This window comes from Syzygium oleosum, unplaced genomic scaffold, assembly GCF_021117445.2.
Source record: "Syzygium oleosum isolate NSW1041296 unplaced genomic scaffold, Sole_v2.1 Sole_v2.05, whole genome shotgun sequence".
Taxonomy (NCBI): domain Eukaryota; kingdom Viridiplantae; phylum Streptophyta; class Magnoliopsida; order Myrtales; family Myrtaceae; genus Syzygium; species Syzygium oleosum.
The window spans coordinates 12,942,925-12,961,323 of record NW_026607489.1 but is presented as its reverse complement, the minus strand read 5'-3'; the positions used below and the strand labels follow the sequence as shown (position 1 = coordinate 12,961,323).

Below are 18,399 nucleotides of genomic sequence, written 5' to 3'. Positions count from 1 at the left end.
TTCCTTCGTCTTTCTTCGACTCGCGCCCTTCTTCTCTTCTTTCTGTGGAATCCATTGAAGGCGAAACACGGGAGATTCCTCTCGATTTCCCGGAGCTCCGCCGCGCCGATGGCCGTCTTCTTGGGGACCGTCCGATGCGCTCCGAGCATGGCGCGGTTGGCTCCGTACGGCCGCCGATTCCGCATCGCCTCCAACCCTGGGGTCTCGCTTTGCAGGCGCGGCTCGTCTCCCTTCAGGCTCCTTCATTCTCGAGCTTCCCTCGGTGAGTTTTCTCCCCCGCTCCTCCGCCTCGCGCGCTATCTTCTTGTTGCTTCGCGTTCGAAGCTCGGCTCGTTTCTGGTCGCGATGTGGCGTCGTTTCGCCGCGTTCTCGAACCGCGCGCAGCTGAATTTGAGCTTGTGGCGATTCCTTGTATCGTGCTCGTGTTCCTCTGCGACTCATGGTTTGGACCATTAGTTGCTCGGCGCTTTGAGATGATCAAGCGTTCGGTTGATTGTTTCCCGCTGATTTTTGCGGCGATTCGGCGGTAGGGATGTGGTTTCGGATTACTTTCATGTGTTGAAAGTGGTTCGTTGAATTGCATTGCAGATTCTTCGGCTGAAGATGCGAGAGGGATCGGGCACCAGGGAGAGTCCGACTCGGAGCTTATATTTATGGGAACCGGGACCAGCGAGGGGATTCCGAGAGTGAGCTGCTTGACAAATCCTTCAGAGAAATGCCCGGTATGGATGCAGCACCTCTTATGCTTGATTGAATGCTACTAGATGAGTGAATTGATTGCTTCAAAACATAGGAGCGAGCGTAGTTGTAGCGACTGAGGGCATGGTTTGCTCATTCATCTGCTGTAGGTATGCTTAAAAGCTGCTGAACCAGGGAGCAAGAATAGGAGACTAAACACGGGCATTCTCATTCGATATCCGGGACCAACTGGAAAATGTAATATTCTCATAGATGCTGGAAAGTAAGTGATGGATACATCCAGAGTTGTTGTTGTTGTTTTTTTTTTTTTTTTTTTTTGCATGGTCTCCATGAGCTAGAAAATCTGCGTCAGTTTTTTTTGTTGCAATAACAGATACTCACCCGGCTCTTTTCGTTCAGGTTTTTCTACCATAGTGCTCTTCGATGGTTCCCTGCATACGGGTTAGCTCTCTCTCCAAACAAAAGTTTTCATTAATTATTCCAGCTGAAGCAGGACTCAGTAGTTCTTCGCAGTTCTTCCTAGAATCTTGGATTATCGATGGTTTCGGTAAAATTGCAAGCTAATGTAGACAAGCTCCAAAAATTGAAGATTCATAACTTAGGAAAATGTCGTCTCACAGCATTATATGATGAACTATCGTTTATCATAACAATGAAAATGAAAATTATTTTCTTAAAGGCCATAATACGTATAATGCTTCCATAACTTATAGATTGATTCCTGTCTTTTTGCCTTCTTGGATTTAGACTATTTGTACAATGGTGAGGAGTGAGAGGGGTTATATGTCGCTGTCAACTAGCTATAGGACTGTGCAATTTTTCTAAGCCTCCTACAGATGTCTAAGAATTAAGTTTGTTAAAATGCAGTTTTGAAAAAGACTTTCTAAATTTCTTCATATTGTCTGCAATTTGCTGATAAAGTGACTAGTTGTGTTTATGTCAGGATAAGAACAATTGATGCGGTTGTACTTACTCATTCTCATGCTGATGCCATTGGAGGTCTCTGAACAATTCCTAGTGTCTTTTTCTCCTACATGTATGATTGATGACCTCATTGGACTATATGAAGCTTTTTCACCTTTGAGTTCTCTTTTCTCTTTTTCTTTCCTTCAAAGTAATGTCCAAAACTACTTAGACTATATTGGGTGTATTTTCTTCTTCAGGTCTTGATGATCTTCGAGATTGGACTAATAGCGTCCAGCCACATATTCCAATTTATGTAGCCAATCGTGATTTTGAGGTGAGTTGCAGTGCTCTCTCATGTCAAAGTAGTCGTTTCCCCTTTTGTTCCAGATATGAAAGTAGAAATAGGAAAAATCGGAATTGGATATCACCTATATTCTTTGCACAATTTTAATGGCAGCTGGGCCAGGATGCAATTCATTTTTTCTAAGTTCTAAATGGGTCTGATGTATCGCTGCAGCGCTCTTAGCCTCCAAAATAAAGATCTTGTCTTTTCCTTAAAGTGGTTAATAAGATAAAATTTGTGGAGGGGATTGCGGAGTAGGAAGCTGATGATTGTGCTTTGTTGGATTGAATGGTGGACGAATTGTTTGATTGAGCTGCGTTAAATTATTATATCATCTGGTTGGTAAATCACAGTGAAGATTATGTTAATTCATCCCAGAGCATGCTGATTCTTTGTACTGCTTTTTATGTTTCCAATTGTGTGATCATTGTTGTTGGCATATCCTGCTACACAATAAGATTCTCCTCAGATCTTGACATCGCTTTGCAAATTTCTTGATTAGGCCACTTAGATCGGGCCATCCTTTTCTTTTTGTGTTAGTTTTCGTAATACTAAGTGGATATATTGTTTTGTGGTTGTGAAAATGGCCTTAGGTGATGAAGAAAACTCATTACTATTTAGTGGATACCAGTAGTATCGTACCTGGTGCCGCTGTCTCAGAGTTGCAGTTTAACATAATACAGGAGGAGCCATTTGTGGTGAATGATCTGCAGGTAGAATATTGTATGCTACCGCATTGTACTTTCCTATCAAGTACAATAAACCCAGTAAATGTGGTTGCTCGCTAACTGGATGTGACCTTGTGAATTTCCATAATGCTTTGGCAGAGTGGTTAAAGTCTTTTTCCTATGCTATTGCAATTTTTGTTCATACATGTGAATAAACACTTCGTTTTTTGAACTTTTATTCTGAATCTAGTTGACTTCAGCAGTTATGGATTTTAGCATTGATTTGCAAAATGAAATTGTTGACAGGTGATTCCTTGTTATGCTAACCTAGTTAATTTGACATAGTTTTCTTTGTTCGTTCAGAAAGAAGAGCTTAGTTAATTCAACAAAGAAGAAAATTCACTGTAATTGTTTGCTTTTTTGTATCTATTTGCTTTTCATGGTTGTAAAGTCATTAGGTGCACATGTTATAGTACCGCGAGTGTCTAATAACCATGAGCTTACTAGCATAATTTCCCAAGGGCCAGAAAGTATGCCGAGAATATGGCAGGAGAATAAACTGGTTTAACTGGATTTGTGAAAGGGATATCTACTTACATAAGAGTAATCTCCAAAATTGTCTATTATCATAGATAAGCATTGGAGTGGTTAGTAGTCTGACTGAGGGATGAGGAAAAATACTTCTTTTCTCACAACTTTATAATAAAGGCTGAGTCATCAGATTTGACTTTCATTGAAGGTTTCTGGACGCCTATATAGAACAGATGAGAAGTTACAGTGTGTGGCTTTTTTCTTTTAATGATTCCATGGAAAGTGCTGCGGCTGCCTTTTCCCATTTCTTGCAGATGCTACCATCCATGTGTTGTCTCTTATTTAAATATTATGTATGAGGAAAACCAAAGCATGCAGCAACATGGTTTTTGACTACATATTACCCTTCTTTCTTTCTTGCATGTGACTATCCATCGGTTGTCTCTCATTTAAATATCTGTAACGAGGAAAACCAAAGCATGCAGAAACATGGTTTTTTACCACATGCTACTGTTCTTTCTAGATAGAGATGCCGCCGCTTATATACAATTGTTAAAAAATTATCTCATTATGCTGTCTTTCTCTGTGGATGTTGTGCTTCAGATAACTCCTTTGCCAGTGTGGCATGGACAAGGTTATCGTTCTCTTGGTTTTCGGTTTGGTAAAGTCTGCTACATCAGGTAACAAAGCCTAGTATTTTCCAGATCCATTTCTAAGAACGTATGCTTCGGTGGACCTGACGTGTATATCTGTATGCAGTGATGTTAGTGAAATACCAGAAGAAACTTATCCTCTTCTCAGGGACTGTGATATCTTGATAATGGTGTGTCTTTCCTTCCCGCTGCAATGAACATGTTTCTGGATACAGACATTAATTGTTCGTTAGCAGGTGATGTCTAACGTTCTAGTGTGTGAATATGAAATTGATGGTCTTATCGGTTGTTCAGGATGCATTAAGGCCAGATCGCTCTTCTTCAACACATTTTGGCCTCCCTAGGGTAAAACCTTCAGTAGCTCAACTTTGTTAGAAAGGAAGCCAATCAACTCTTTGTTCACTTTCCCATTGTATGTCTCTCAATCAGGCTTTGGAAGAGGTCCGGAAAATCCAACCAAAGCGGACGCTTTTCACTGGTAGGTTAAAGCCCTACTTTTAATAAGTAACATTGTAGGAGGAAGGATCATCTGATGAAGTTTTCTGCCCTGATTAAGGTTGCAGAAGTTTGGTTTCAGATTTCAGGCCCAAGGATTTCATATATTTCATGTTTATAGTTTTGGCATATATCATCTTTTAAATTCTTCTTTGTTCTTTTGTTATGATATCTTGATTTGGAGTCACCTTCTCAAAACTCTGTTTACCATGTTTTTCCTGGTTTGGAAAATGGCGAAAGGTATGATGCATCTGATGGATCATGAAGTAGTGAATGAAGATCTTAAAAAGCTCTTGGAGACGGAGGGCATTGACGTACAGCTGAGCTATGATGGACTCCGCATACCTATAACGCTCTAGCCTTTGAGTTCGACGCGAGTCTCGTTCTTCGATCAGATGAAACATTTATGAATAAACACCTCAGTGACGACTATCAAGGTCGTTTAGAAATTCTTTTACCGGACGAACTGAATATCAAGGCAATCAGCTGCGACTCCATCTCTATCTCTAATGTTTGTGTCGATGCAGTTCATGAACAATAAATTCTGAAATTTTTTGGCTGTTTCCTAGCGAGGGGCCGGCTCTTTCAAGACCCAGAAACCATATAATAACCCGTGAAAGAATGGGGAAACGAATGCATTGTGGAGGATGGATCATGTTGGCTATGGAAGCTCTGGCTCAGGTAGGCCAGAAGCAGAAGACGAAGTCCTTTAGCTTTTGTCTCATGTGGCTGCTTGCCTTGGACATGTAATAGAAAATTCTGTGAGTTTCGGTTCGAAGTGCATCATTTATCGTGATTGATCACGGCAACATTTAGTGGATTTCGATTGAATTGTATTTGATTATTAATAAATGCAAAGTACGGTAATTACAAATCAAGTGATTGTAGTTTTAAAGAGTGGAATTGTGCCCTTGCGAGACTATCGTGGAAGGAGTGGATTAGTTGCAGAGAAAGACATTTCCTACAAAATGTAATTAGCGTTAGGGGTACGAACGGTGTTAGTGCGATAGCGTAAGGCATCTCCATTAGTATCAAAACTTTTTAAATAAACATAACATTTAAAGATTGATCATTTAAATGTCTCCTGCGATGATAAATCTGATGTGGCTCACCCAAGTCACTTAGGGTGCGCATGAATACCATTCTGTGCCCCGGCGCTATTTCTGAACAGAAATGATTTTTTTTGATTCTGTGCCCGGAAACAATTTCTGGGTATTTGAAGGCGTTTGATAAACATGTCCAAAATTTCTATTCCTAGAGTAGAAAAGAATAGAAATGCGTTTGGTAGAACTACACAAAATTTCTGTTCCCAAATAATATTTTAATAATATTTTGAATTGTTTAAAATTTTTTTTTTTTTCTACTTTCTTCTTTGGCCATGGCCGGTCGCCGGCGACCGGCCACAGCCCAGGGCCGGCGAGGGCGTCACGGATCTCGCCGGCCGCCGGCGGAGGCGAGGGTCGCCCTCGCCGGCGAGGGTCGCCCTCGCCGCGAGGGCGAGGGCCGGACCCTCGCCGCCCGGGCGAGGCGGCCTCGCCCGAGAGACGCGAGGCTCGGCCTCGCCCGATCCGGGCGAGGCCGAGCCTCGCCCGAGACGGCGAGGCTCGGCCTTGCCCGGATCTGGCGAGGCCGAGCCTCGCCGTCGCGACCCACGGCGAGGTCGGCCGCCGTGGGTGGCGACGCGAGGCTCGGCCTCGCTCGATCTCGGGCGAGGCCGCCGCCCAGTGGCGAGGGTCCGCCTCGCCTCGCCGGCGAGGGCGACCCTCGCCTCGCCGGCGGCCGGCGAGGGCCGTGACGCCCTCGCGCCCTGGGGCTGGCCGGCCGGCGGCCGCGGCGGCCACCTAAGGAAGAACAAAATAAGAAAAGAAAAAAAGAAAAAACGATTCTCAAAATTGTCTGAGAAACAAGAAGCAACTTTTTTTTACTTCTTGTTTCTCTTTCAAAACTGTTTATCGGCACAAATTTTTGCAAAAATGTGCCGAGGAACAAAAAATTTACCAAACGCATTTCTGTTCCCAAACTATTTCTGGGAACAAAAGAACAGAAATTTTTACTATTTGGCACGTTACCAAACGGGCCCTTAATGGAAGTGCTCCGGCGATCATTTCAGTGTGGGAAAATTTATATACGTAATCAATTTAGTGTCCGAACTTAATGCCGCGTTAGATTTTTCCAGAGAACACCCAAGTCGGTTAAATCATCGTCTTGCACATTTAAGTGATCGATCGTATGTAAAATTCTCGCGTCAAAGTGGGTGCTGCACAAAATTTACAAGAGTGATGCAGGTCCACTTCCGTGTAAGAGCTTGGTACGTCATGATGATGATTTCTCCCGCTCGCTTATCATCATCGTTTTCATTTTTATTGAGCAAAGATCAAACGAGGGAGAGAGAGAGAGAGATATCTTCGTCTCTATCAAGCCCCCAGTTTCGACACTCGTTCGAGCGCAGCGACTGCGAGAGAGAGAGAGAGAGGGAGAGAGAGAGGGGAGGGGAGCGATGGAGCACTCGTTCTCGGGAGGGAGCTGGAGCGTGATCCCGAGCATGACGACCCACAGCAACGTCTCCACCCCCTCCAGCCACGACCATCTGTACCTCCAGCAGCAGCCCCCCGACCTTCTTCCCCAGCAGCAGCAGCAACCCTTCCACCAGTTTCAGCCTCAGCCCCCGCAATTCCAGCAGCACCCGCAGTTTCCGCAGCAGCAGCAGCAGCAGCGTCTAGTTCATCAGCAGCAGCAGCAGCAGCAACACCAGTCTCTCGCTTCTCACTTCCACCTCTTGCACGTACGAATTCGCAATTCGCAATTTGCATGAAGATCCCAAATGAAAAAAAACCCTAACTTGCAGCTCACGATGCTGGTAATTGCGATTTGTTTGCAGTTAGTGGAGAGTTTGGCGGATGTCGTTGAGAACGGGACTCGCGACCAGCACTCCGATTCCTTGGTTCGTCTCAGTCTGTTTTGCTTCGTTTTTGGGATTTGGTTGCGGCTCTTTCGCCTGCCCAATTCGGGGTTTTTACATTATCGGCTTGTTTATTTGCCTTTTTTCGCCACTTTCTTGAAGGTGACTGAGCTGAACAATCAGTTTGAGAAGTGCCAGCAGCTGTTGAACTCCATAGCTGGGTCGATTAGCTCCAAAGCCGTGGTAACTATGAATCCATGATTTCTTGAGTTGCCATTTGCATGTTCCTATGGTAATTTGTGATACTTAGAGACTTAGAGATGGGTTTCTAGTTTCGGGCTAGAGCATGTTCTTATCTTTTTGCTTTCTTTAGTCGTTAACTCGGAATCCATTTGAGCTGGAGTTTCTTGACAGCTGCATATCTCGCTTGTATTCCTCCAACTCTGTCTGGTAGGCACGCTTGCTGTGCCCAATTGACTAGGCTCTTCCTGATCCTGACCACAGAGCTCTAAACCTGCTCTTTCGGCCCCATTGAAGTCCAATCCTTTATGTTGTATCCCGAAATGTATAAAATTTTTCTCCTTTTTGTACTAGGCGATCATCTCCTAGTTCACTTGTTGATCTTGGGCTTAGATTCATGTTCTAAGCCTATTGTTCTCAGTTTCTGGACCTACATTCATTGGACAACGAGTCTCCTCCACTCTACCTATTTGTCGTGAATGACAGCTCTGAGTTGGAGGATGCAAGCCCTAACGCAAGGTTTGGGTTTGGTTTGCAGGAATAGCTCCTCTATTAGATTGTAGATTAATGTTGGTTCAGTATGGAGGAAGGAAATGGAGACAAATGAGAGAGGGGGGGTGGGTGGGGGTGGGGCTGTTGTTTTCTCTTCTATTCCCTTCCCTAATGTTTTGTTGGGAGAGAAGGGAGGGGGAGAAAATGAGAAATGGTTGTGAAAATCTGAAGATTTTGCAAAAAGTGATTGGAGCGGAAATGTGAATATCTTCTTCGCCGACCTTGACAGTATTCTTTCCCTTCCATCTTCAAAGCATAAGAGACGTTGCTTTTTTCCTTTATTCTTTTTTACTTTTTAATGTGAATATTCAAATATCAGTGCATAGTAACTTTCGGAAGCTGGAAATGTTTATAACAAATTTGATGTGTTAACTTTGGACATCCAACTGTTGCCATTTCATATTACTTCCTTGAAGCATGTATTTATGTACTATTAGAATTGGCTGTTTTTTGCTTCTATAGGTTTACTTCAAAAAGTATCACTGTTTCATATTGGAAGAGGAAAGATATGGTAGGGAATAACCTTTATTTGGTTCTTGAGAAACTGAAGACCGCATCAAACAATTTCGATGTGCATCAGCATGTATTTTTCTTACTTGTTACATAAAGAACAGTTTTGTCATGTCATTCTATATTTTGTTTACAGACAGTAGAGGGGCAGAAGCGTAAGGTGGAGGAAGCTGAGCAAATGCTAAACCAAAGAAGGTTCGTAGTGCTAGTCACAAACTTTTCTGTTCAATCACCGTGGTAATATTGCTTAATTCCTTAAGTTGTCTTGATGCCAGGGATCTGATTTCCAGTTACAGAAATTCGGTTGAGGAACTGATAAAGTCTGAGCCATAGATGCTCGTCTCCATGCCTAGATTCACAAAGAAGAATGTTAAAGTTTTAGTTAGAAGGGAAATTTGGAAGTGGTATAGAATTTGGGTATGTTATGTTGGTCGAAAGCAACATTGTGCCGCATGATCATATTTTAGTAGTGTGAGGCAATCTTCTTGTGAAGATTTCGATTGGAATTTGTTGATTTATCATCGATTATGGTGTCAAGATAATCTCGCTGCTAGGTTCTACTTACTCAAGACTTTCTTGTTTATGGCATGGGGGCTTGTTTCATATGATATGCAAAGTCCACGTCTTGATTTGCTTGATTTGGGCTATAATAAGGTCTTTAATTAGGATCCCCCTAGTCCCAGGACTTACCAGACCATAATTTTCAAATAGGAATGAACTGAGGTTCATACCAGAAGAACGATAAAGACGAGTGTTGTTGCTTTTCTGGGGTGCTGAGCAACCCTACTTTTTCATTTTTACCATGTGGTTGAAAAGTCATCTACATGACTCAGCGTACGCGAGCAGGAGAGCTTCGTCGAGGCTGAGGCCTTAGTTACAATCAAAAGCGCAAAAGTTGATGTTCTTCGACTTGCATTTCCTGTGACATCTTTTGCATTCATTCAGACCTTTGTCCAATTCGCCTAGTCCATCATTCTCTTGGTTGGTGTGATTCTGAGTACAGTGATTTGGAATTTATTTGCACTTTGAAAGTTTTATTTTGGAATATGTTCACTGGAAGTCTTAAAATTTATCACAAAAGTGCAATTGAGTCTTAAAACTTACAAAATGTACAATCGAGTCTTAAAACTTGTCAAATTGATTTAATCGAATCCTAAAGTTAATATCGTCTAATTTACTAATGGAAAATGCTGACATGGCGCTGACGTATCATATTTTAATACTTTTCTTGGAACACGTGGTAATGATGTGGCGTTTAACAAGCGTCATGTTAGTAAAAATAAAAATAAAAATTAAATTAGGAAAAAGCTATAAAATTTATATAAAAAAAAAAAGAGAGAGAATAGAAGAAGATCCCAACCAGCGGCTGTGGCGGTGGCTACGCCCTCGCCGGTAGCAATCGCCACAGCCTCCAGGAAGGGCCGGTGGAGGTCACTTGGGCCTTCCCGAAGCCTGGCGACCCTTGCTGGCCCTGAGCGAGGCCCCACCAGTCCCTGGCGACGGCATGTAACCCCTGATTTGGGAGAGGGTGCGACCCTCGCCCCAGATCTGAGCAAGGGTTGGGCCCGCGAGGAACGGCGAGGCCTTGCCCAGAGTCACCCACCCCAGGCGAGGGCCGACAACCCTCGCTCAGATCTGGGGCGAGGGTCGCGCCCTCCCCCAAATCGGGGGCTGTAGGCCCTCGTCGAGGACTCGCTCGGGGCCGGCGAGAGTTGCCGAGCTTCAGGAAGGCCCAGGCAACCTCTGTTGGTCCTTCCCAGTGATTGTGACGGCGGCCACCGGCGAGGGCTTGGCCACCGCCATAGCCACTGGTTTTGGTTTTTTTTTTATGGCTTTTTCTAATTAAATTTACATTTTTTTTTCAACTTTTCTGACGTGGCATTTGTTGGACGCCACATGCCTAAAGAAAATTAATAAAATAAGACACGTCAGCATTTTCCGTTGGTAAATTAGACAGTGTTAACTTTAGGATTCGATTGAATCAATTTGACAAGTTTTAGAACTCAATTGCATCTTCTATAAATTTTACGACTCAATTGTACTTTTGTAATAAATTTTAGGACTTCCCAGTGAACATATCTCTTTTATTTTTTCTCTTTTTTAGCACCACAATGGACTTCGCGTTGATAGTTTACTCGATGCCATCCCCTGCCATATGCGGGCAATTATCTTCCAGCCCAAGAAAAGGGTACGGTTTCTTGCGGTCTTGGATGAAGGTGTTTACTTCTAAAAGCACAAAGAATGGACAAACAAAATTTGGGTAAACAGAGAATAGTTATTTCATAATTTCATCAATGCTAGTCAAGTCTACATCACCATAAGGTTGTCTCTAACAGCTATTTTCTCCCAAGTCAAATTCATCATATTATTTCTCATTAGCTCTTCTCCATCCAAATAATTGGGAATGTCCTTAAGATGTCGTGAGGGTATTCCCGCCAAGGAGATTTTTCTCCGGTTACACTCAAGAGGCTCAAAATACAAACCTTTTCTTTCAAACGTGAATATGAGCAAATCAATAGCCCATATCATCCATATCCGGCATACGACTAGGAGGCTTCTTCTCATTTGCACGCTCAACGACAGCCACCTCAGTTGTCGCCAGCAACAATGAGACACTGCAGTTTGTAGGAAATTTTCAGCATAAATAATGGAAAAAACCGAGTTAACTCACAAAAACTGATATTCACCTTGCAGCATCTACTAGCGCAGTTCTAACAACTTTGAGAGGATCTATAATGCCTGCCTTCACCATGTCAACGTAATCTCCTATTTCAGTGCACAATCATTGTCAGAACTTGAATGACAGAAAATTCCTACTATAAAGCTTAGAAACAACATCGCTCGTGCTATAATAAGATAGCTCATTAAGTCTTAAAATACAGTATGGAAAAAATGAAGATGATAAGAACAAATAGTTCATGCCGAGTACAGAAAGCTAGCAATGACAGCTTAGTGGCAGTTGAGATTGATAAAGGCAACTTCGTAATTCTTCCTTGGAAAAAAGGTATCGAGGACTGTGCTTTATCAGTAACTTGGGTGAAAAGGAACAAACCTTTTGCAGCATCAAATCCCATATTGAAATTATCTTGCTCTAATAATTTGCCAACAATCAGAACTCCATCAAAGCCAGCATTTGAGAATATTGCGAGTGAAGGTGCCTGGAGAAACCATTGGATTAGAATATTGAAAAACCTCAAAAGTATACTAGGTGATGACAGTGAAAAACAAACCTTAAGAGCATTTTGAATGATTTGGACACCCCTTCTTTCGTCCTCATTTTGAGTTTGAACGTTCTCCAAGACCTTTGTGGCATATAAAAGAGCAACACCACCACCTGACACCAATAGACAAATAAGACTATAGTACTTCAAAAGCATTGAAGCAACTTATGCATAAGAGAAAGAATTACCTGGCACGGTACCCTCTTCAACAGCTGCCCTTGTAGCATTTAAGGAATCAGTGACCCTGTCTTTCCTTTCACCGACTTCTACCTCACTAGCCCCACCAACCTATAAGTATTAATACCAATTTGTCAGGATGTTTCAAGCATGATATCACAAAAGAATCAGGATAGCTAATAGACAAACCTTAAAAACAGCTACACCACCAGACAGCTTTGAAAGACGCTCCTGTGCTTTCTCTTTGTCAAAGGTGGACGTACTCTTCTCCATGGCTGTTCTCAGCTGCTCAGAAAATTGCATGTCAATTATTCTCTCGCCTTTGGCCCCAAACAGGGGAAAAAACTACTCTCTCTCCGAGAAGCATTAGTTACTAATACAATTCTTACAAAAGCCAAGGTATTCGTTAATATGCTTCTTCCAAAAGGCAAGACATGCGAAAGTTACTGGAAAAAAAAAAGTTTGTGATGCTGTTTTGTTGAATCTTTCTGACTGGTCTCTTGATTTATTACTTTAGTAATGTTTCAGTGCAGTTGCTAATCCTGGGTTTGTATTGTAAATTTTCAGTTTATGCTAATAAATAACTACTATACCCCAAAGAAAAAAGAAATGTGAAAAACGTGAGTCAACAGCAGGTGCAACCCTCGGCTATGAGTTAAAAACAAGATAAGTGATATACACAGTGGACCAATAACAGAGAAGGAAAAGATCTTCCAACCTTGAACTTTGCTATGTAAATAATATCTTTTTCATGTCCATTAGAATGATTACTAGATGGAATATAGCAAGTAAATCTGATGAGGAAGCTGCAAAATTTCTTCTTGCCACTTTCTTTCACTTATTGTTCTATTACATTTGGACTCAAGTATTCTCTTACCCCTCAAGAATGTTGAGCTTAGGTTTGACATGTCTATTGTCTACAGGGATCTTCATCTTCGATAAAACCAACGTGTCAAAACTGATTTCTGGTATTGGGATGGTATGGCCTTTTCCTTGTGGACTTAATATAAGCGATTAACATTTATATCTTCACCCAACATATATTTTCTCTCTTTAAACAGAGACTTCTAGCTTTTAGCAGGACATAGTACTGATTTGCAATGTTATACGTGGCTCTCGAAATCCTTACCTATGATTGCACAAAATTCATATGAATAGAATTGGAAGCAAGAAATGTGCACTGTAGCTCCTTTTCAGTGAGGGGTGAATGAGAGAGTCAGCCAGCTAAATAGAGAGACATTAACTAGACATCTCCATCGTCATCAATGCCATATTAAAAGCAAACAAGTTATGATGTCAGAAATCAGATATAAAGCAAACTCAAAGTGCCATCTGCATTGCAGCAATTTATCATTGTAACAGAAAGAACATCTGTATTTGCTCTCATCCATTAAACAAAAACCGACAGAGGTACTCAAGAAAATAACTACTCTTTATACTCAACCAAGTCATAATCGTACCTCTTCACATCTTTCTTCAATTGCCTTCTTGTCGCCTTCTCCATGCAGAATAATAGTATCGTCGAGAGAGACAGTCGCCTGCAGTGATAAATTAGGATTTACCAAAGCCATATTCACATGAAGCATAACATTCCCTCAAACATACCTTTTTTGCACTACCCAGCATTTCAACTTTGATTTTATCAAGAGTAAGACCACGATCTTCGGATATAACCTGTAAATATTTGCTTTGTCATGCACAGCAAGCATGTACGAAAAAATTTTGGGCATCTCAATTTTTATCACCTCTCCTCCCGTAAAAACAGCAAGATCATCCAAGTTTGCTCTTCGGTTTTCCCCAAATCCGGGAGCTTTCACGGCACAGAGCTGAAGAGCATTCCCCACCAAAAAACTATCAAAATCGAATTGCCTCGACTATTAAGTCTGAGTACATGATGAAGATGATGTATTTAGGATGACAGTAATTTTAAGTATAGGCATGTCATGAATGCAGATGAGCTTGAAAAAGATTCGAGGTTAAAAAAATTACTTGGACAACTGAAGTTCTTTATTATGACTGGTAATTTTGTCTTCCAAATACTAAATAATCCCCTGATGATACATAAAAATTAAGTCCAATGGAAACTATTATGCTTTTACTTAACAAAAATGAGGGACAAACACCTTTTGTACTCTTCAGCAACTTCTAAGGAAATATTTTCTGATTTAGAGAAGGAATTTGGCTTACAAAATGACTTTGACAGCGTGAGTGCTCTACAATACCATATATAAGCTCATCCATATTACAGGAGAATATGTAAAAGTACTTCTTTTAAAACTATATCTTGCAGGGGAATATGGATAAAACTACAATTGTTGTCAACACATCATTCCGAAAACTGAATATATAAGTACTTGGAAGACTATATATTGTCATCATGCCAGCATCAATTCTCAAGCGTTAGTCATTGAAAAGAGCCCTATATATTGGATACCTTTATCCCAGCATGATGCTTGTTGATGACAAGTGTTGTCAGCGCCTCGCTCTCTAGATCCTCAGCTACTATAAGAAGAGGTCTGTTCACCTGTTCACAGAGAGAGAGATAAGGGGAGGGGGGAGAGCAAGGAGGGAAGAAAAAAGGGGATCATTATTTTATTGCAATTATTCACAGCAATCATCGTTGGAAAGAATTCTTAAGAAAAAAATCCACTACCTTCATAGCCAGCTCCAATATTCGCACAACCACATTCAAATCTGAAATTTTCTTGTCATGAATGAGGATGAGGGGATTTTCCAGTTCCTACAATTACACATCCCTCATGTCAACATCTCACCGGTTCAATATTGTACTCAATCGGTGCGGTGTGAAAAGGAACAAATGGCTCTAGTAGCTACCATCATCCCTCCATAATTTAAGCAGCAAGAAATTCATATCAAGTGAGAGAATTCTTTCTGTGGCAGGGACATTTGTCTACAGCTTCCACAATTATTCTTTTTATCAAAGATTCTTCAAAAGTTGAATGTATAGTAACAAGATCCACATGTATTATACATTTTTCAGTCTTAACATTTCATCAGGGCCAGAGAGTAATGCGTGAAAAGGAACACCCAAGCTTAAATTCTCAAAGCTAAGAAAGGGAGCTCTTGGCTTACGCATTTCTGGGTCTTTCGATCAGTGATAAAATAAGGAGACATGTAACCTCTGGCAAGCTTCATTCCCTCCACCACTTCCAATTCATTGTCGAACGTGGTTCCATCCTATGTGCAACACATTCATTATCTATGTGGTGAATCAAGGCGCACAATACAAAAGAAAATATGATCAGCTTACGGTGACAGTAATTATTCCTTCCTTTCCAACTTTCTCCATTGCGCGTGCTATCAGTTCTCCAATCTCCCGTTCACCATTAGCAGAGATAGTGGCCACCTGTCAATGATGTAACAGTATAAAAACGATTTGTTGGGAGATACAATAAGCTACTGCAGCAAATTAATAAACAGATAATAGAAATACTAGCAGATCCAGTGAGCATTTGTGACAATGCCAAAATGGGTTGAGACAATGCCAATGATTATTCATTCAGATTATTTGTGCTTCACATGCAATGACAAAAATCTATATCACTTACCAGAAAATTTGGGCCAATAATGCTTGTGTATGATTGTAATAACTGATCATGTAGGATAATGAATCACTTTATGTTTCATTTGTCAATCATTTTTGAGATCCAAAATTCATGATAACCGAATTCCACAAAACAAGTCGATCACTGATAAAGCACACCCTCGTCAGCATCATAATTTACAGGAAGGCCTTTACCTGCGTGATTTCTTCGGGAGTACTAATCATCAGGGCTCTGCTTTTCAAGTCAGCTATGACAGCATCAACTGCTTTATGGATCCCACCGCGCAAATCCATCACATTTGCACCAGCAGCTACTGACTTGCATCCTTCCATCACTATTGCCTGGGTCAGTACAGTTGCACAAGTTGTACCTGAAACCAGGTAGGTATCTCTCTTGAAATAGTCACCAAAAAGGAAAAGATTAAACTCTTTCATTCACAAGTTAGAGTAGCCAGGTCATGAGCAATAAATTAACATGCTGAGCATGATAAGATGACAACTAAAATGAATTATTCAAACTCTTTATGTAACTGTCCCATAAAAAAAAAAAAATTCAAGCTCTCTTTTAGACAAATACCAGTACAAAGATTTAGAGGGCAGAAACTCCAAAGGCATTAAAAAAATTATATAGAGCAAAGACTGCAAACTCAGCAGCTAAAAAATAACTGAAGCTCCCCAGGAAATTGAGGTTCTGATTGGTGCACTTAAGCACACAAAAGCTTTCCGCTCTTTTTTTGGCCAAACAGCTGCACCTTCGTCAGTAAACCACAACTAACTGTGCTGTCATCATTTTGGTGTCCCAGAACTTTTAGTGTAGCGCTATTCCAAAATAGTTCTCGCTCAAGTCAGCCTAAGAATCTTGCTGTGGCAATGTCTATCAAGCGCAGGTTTCTTGGCTCTGAGAAACTACCACAATCTCTGGCAAACACCTAACTAGTTCTAACTCAAGAAAACAAACTGAAACCAGGAACATAAATGTGGATTATGCTTATGATGCACATAAAACACAAACAAAACAAGGAATTTACCATCTCCAGCAGCTTTATTTGTTGCATTTGCCACCTGTTTTACGAGATCCGCACCTACATTCTTGGCCTTATCCTCAAACTTGATGCTTTTGGCAACAGTGACTCCGTCCTTTGTGATTTTGGGATTCCCTCTACTCTTTTCAATTATCACATTTCGGCCCTAAATTTTTATTCAATGCAATGGATTAACCAAATTACACTATAATGTTTACGTGTATTCTCATTCGATGTGACCTCAATATCATGACAAGCGGTAGTCACATTAAAGAAGCAGTAGTATATTTGAGCAGACAACTACAGTTCAGAGTTTTGAGTGAGATGCATAAGAATGATTGCGATGAATACAAAGAATAAAGCTTTTCGGTAAGTGCAAAATAATCGGCAACCATAGTGTGGTCGTTTTTACAATCATATTCAGCACTACTTGGAAGAGAGAGGACACCATGCATGCGATGAAGAGAAATGAAGATAGGTACCCATACAAGAGTAAAAATAAGGTACCTTAGGTCCCATTGTCACTTTTACAGCTTCTGCAACCTCGGTGACACCTTGCAGCATAGCTGCACGGGCTCCGATCCCAAAGTTGATATCCTTGGCGACATAGCATCTACTCCCGATGACCGCACGGCAAGCCTTTCATTGCCAAGACATCAGGCACCGAGAGTGATCAGTTCAAGTCAAGCCCAACTAAATAACGGCCAAAATGCAATCTTTTCTCGTCGAACACCTTTCGACCCCCCCCCCCCCCCCCTCCCCCGGGACAACAAAAGGCAAAACAAATCCACCTAGCCCACAGACATAATTGGAGCCCTAGCTCACTGACTTTCTATTCTCGGAATCTAATCTCCTGGATTCTTGTCGACCGAATCAATCTAGTCCTACATAAGCAATTAAGGAAAGAAAAGAACCAATGCAGCAGACGAGAGACAGAAATTTACCAGTTTCCTCGAAGATCCATGACTGGAAACGTCAGCATGTGAAAAGAAATAGCCCGATCAGTCAGTCATCCAACTCTACATACACGAGGAAAGGCCATACTTGTGTGATTTCCGTTGACGGTACCTGAGCGACGACGCCAGCAGCTGCGAAGCAATTCGGAACATTTCGCGTTCACCACGCCGCCGGGGAAGGCGAAAAACGGCACAGATTCCGGCGAAAACAACGCAGGATCAATGCCGATTCAATCGCGAATCGCAGCCTCGTAGGTCCCGAGAATCGAGTTGATCCCGAGCTCGCCCGAGTTCACGTTCGAATTCAGATGGACACGTCCGACTCCTCCTTTTCGCGAGGGGTTTTGGTAGGGTTCAACGAGCTGCAGCGGCAGCCGTTGATGTTCATTACTAGATCGACGCCCTTGACTTGATGGCTGAACGGTCTAGATTCTACTTACCCGTGGGTGGGCTGCGCAGCGGAACAAAGGACTGATTTCGGGCCATTTGATTATAGGCCCATTAGTAGCCATGGGCTCATGGGCCTTCTTGGGCTTGACACTGTCCAAAGCTTCCGCCACTTTCTAAGTTTCATGTCAACTCCCATTGATATCACAGTGTAAAAGACTAAAACTCAGAAGTTAGAAAGATTAAAGAAATAAATAGTGCAGTAAATATTGACTCGAATTTCATGGGTATCAGGTTTACATAACTAAACTCACTTTAATATGAGTTTTTTTTCTCGTAAAAAGAAAAGAAAATCATACATGCTCGCTTTAATACGAGCTTTAATATGAAGATCAAGTTAATCCCGTTTTAAAATAGAGTAAACCCGACAAGATATATCGTTTGAAAAAACATGGACTTTCACATAATTCTTCATTCATGAGAATGAGATATGCCCATCAGATCGGCTGTAAAATGAGCCCGTGCGGAATCTTTTTATATGACTTACAGGCCCCAAAAGCTATGTCTTCTCGTGT

The 18,399-nt window shown here is 41.6% G+C and overlaps 3 protein-coding genes across 6 annotated transcripts; 2 read left to right on the top strand and 1 right to left on the bottom strand.

Moving 5' to 3' along the window:
• Positions 1-5,115, top strand: LOC115678452 (putative hydrolase C777.06c). The gene is made up of 12 exons (XM_030601860.2): positions 1-262; positions 589-722; positions 849-961; positions 1,099-1,140; positions 1,643-1,698; positions 1,863-1,939; positions 2,542-2,661; positions 3,751-3,827; positions 3,907-3,970; positions 4,095-4,145; positions 4,230-4,278; positions 4,536-5,115. Exons 1-12 carry the CDS (start codon positions 109-111, stop codon positions 4,652-4,654), a joined length of 1,056 nt encoding a protein of 351 aa, XP_030457720.1. The 5' UTR covers positions 1-108; the 3' UTR covers positions 4,655-5,115.
• A 1,548-nt stretch (positions 5,116-6,663) lies between these two features.
• On the top strand, positions 6,664-9,128 carry LOC115669149 (mediator of RNA polymerase II transcription subunit 9). 4 transcript variants are annotated; one of them, XM_056311993.1, is made up of 5 exons: positions 6,665-7,077; positions 7,174-7,236; positions 7,357-7,437; positions 8,633-8,691; positions 8,787-9,128. In XM_056311993.1, exons 1-5 carry the CDS (start codon positions 6,793-6,795, stop codon positions 8,827-8,829), a joined length of 531 nt encoding a protein of 176 aa, XP_056167968.1. In that variant the 5' UTR covers positions 6,665-6,792; the 3' UTR covers positions 8,830-9,128. The 4 variants fall into 4 exon arrangements, with proteins under 4 accessions (XP_056167971.1, XP_056167968.1, XP_056167970.1 ...); XM_056311992.1 differs by having other exon boundaries at positions 6,667-7,077; positions 8,772-9,128; XM_056311996.1 differs by lacking the exon at positions 7,357-7,437 and having other exon boundaries at positions 6,664-7,077.
• Positions 9,129-10,751: 1,623 nt separating this feature from the next.
• On the bottom strand, positions 10,752-17,775 carry LOC115678449 (chaperonin CPN60-like 2, mitochondrial). Its single transcript, XM_030601855.2, has 18 exons — positions 17,550-17,775; positions 17,426-17,447; positions 16,989-17,120; positions 16,488-16,647; positions 15,655-15,830; positions 15,166-15,261; positions 14,988-15,092; positions 14,548-14,634; positions 14,329-14,418; positions 13,640-13,720; positions 13,500-13,568; positions 13,355-13,432; positions 12,084-12,179; positions 11,906-12,005; positions 11,727-11,830; positions 11,549-11,654; positions 11,184-11,262; positions 10,752-11,111 (listed from the first exon to the last, which is right to left on the bottom strand). Exons 1-18 carry the CDS (start codon positions 17,588-17,590, stop codon positions 11,009-11,011), a joined length of 1,725 nt encoding a protein of 574 aa, XP_030457715.1. The 5' UTR covers positions 17,591-17,775; the 3' UTR covers positions 10,752-11,008.
• Positions 17,776-18,399: the final 624 nt, after the last annotated feature.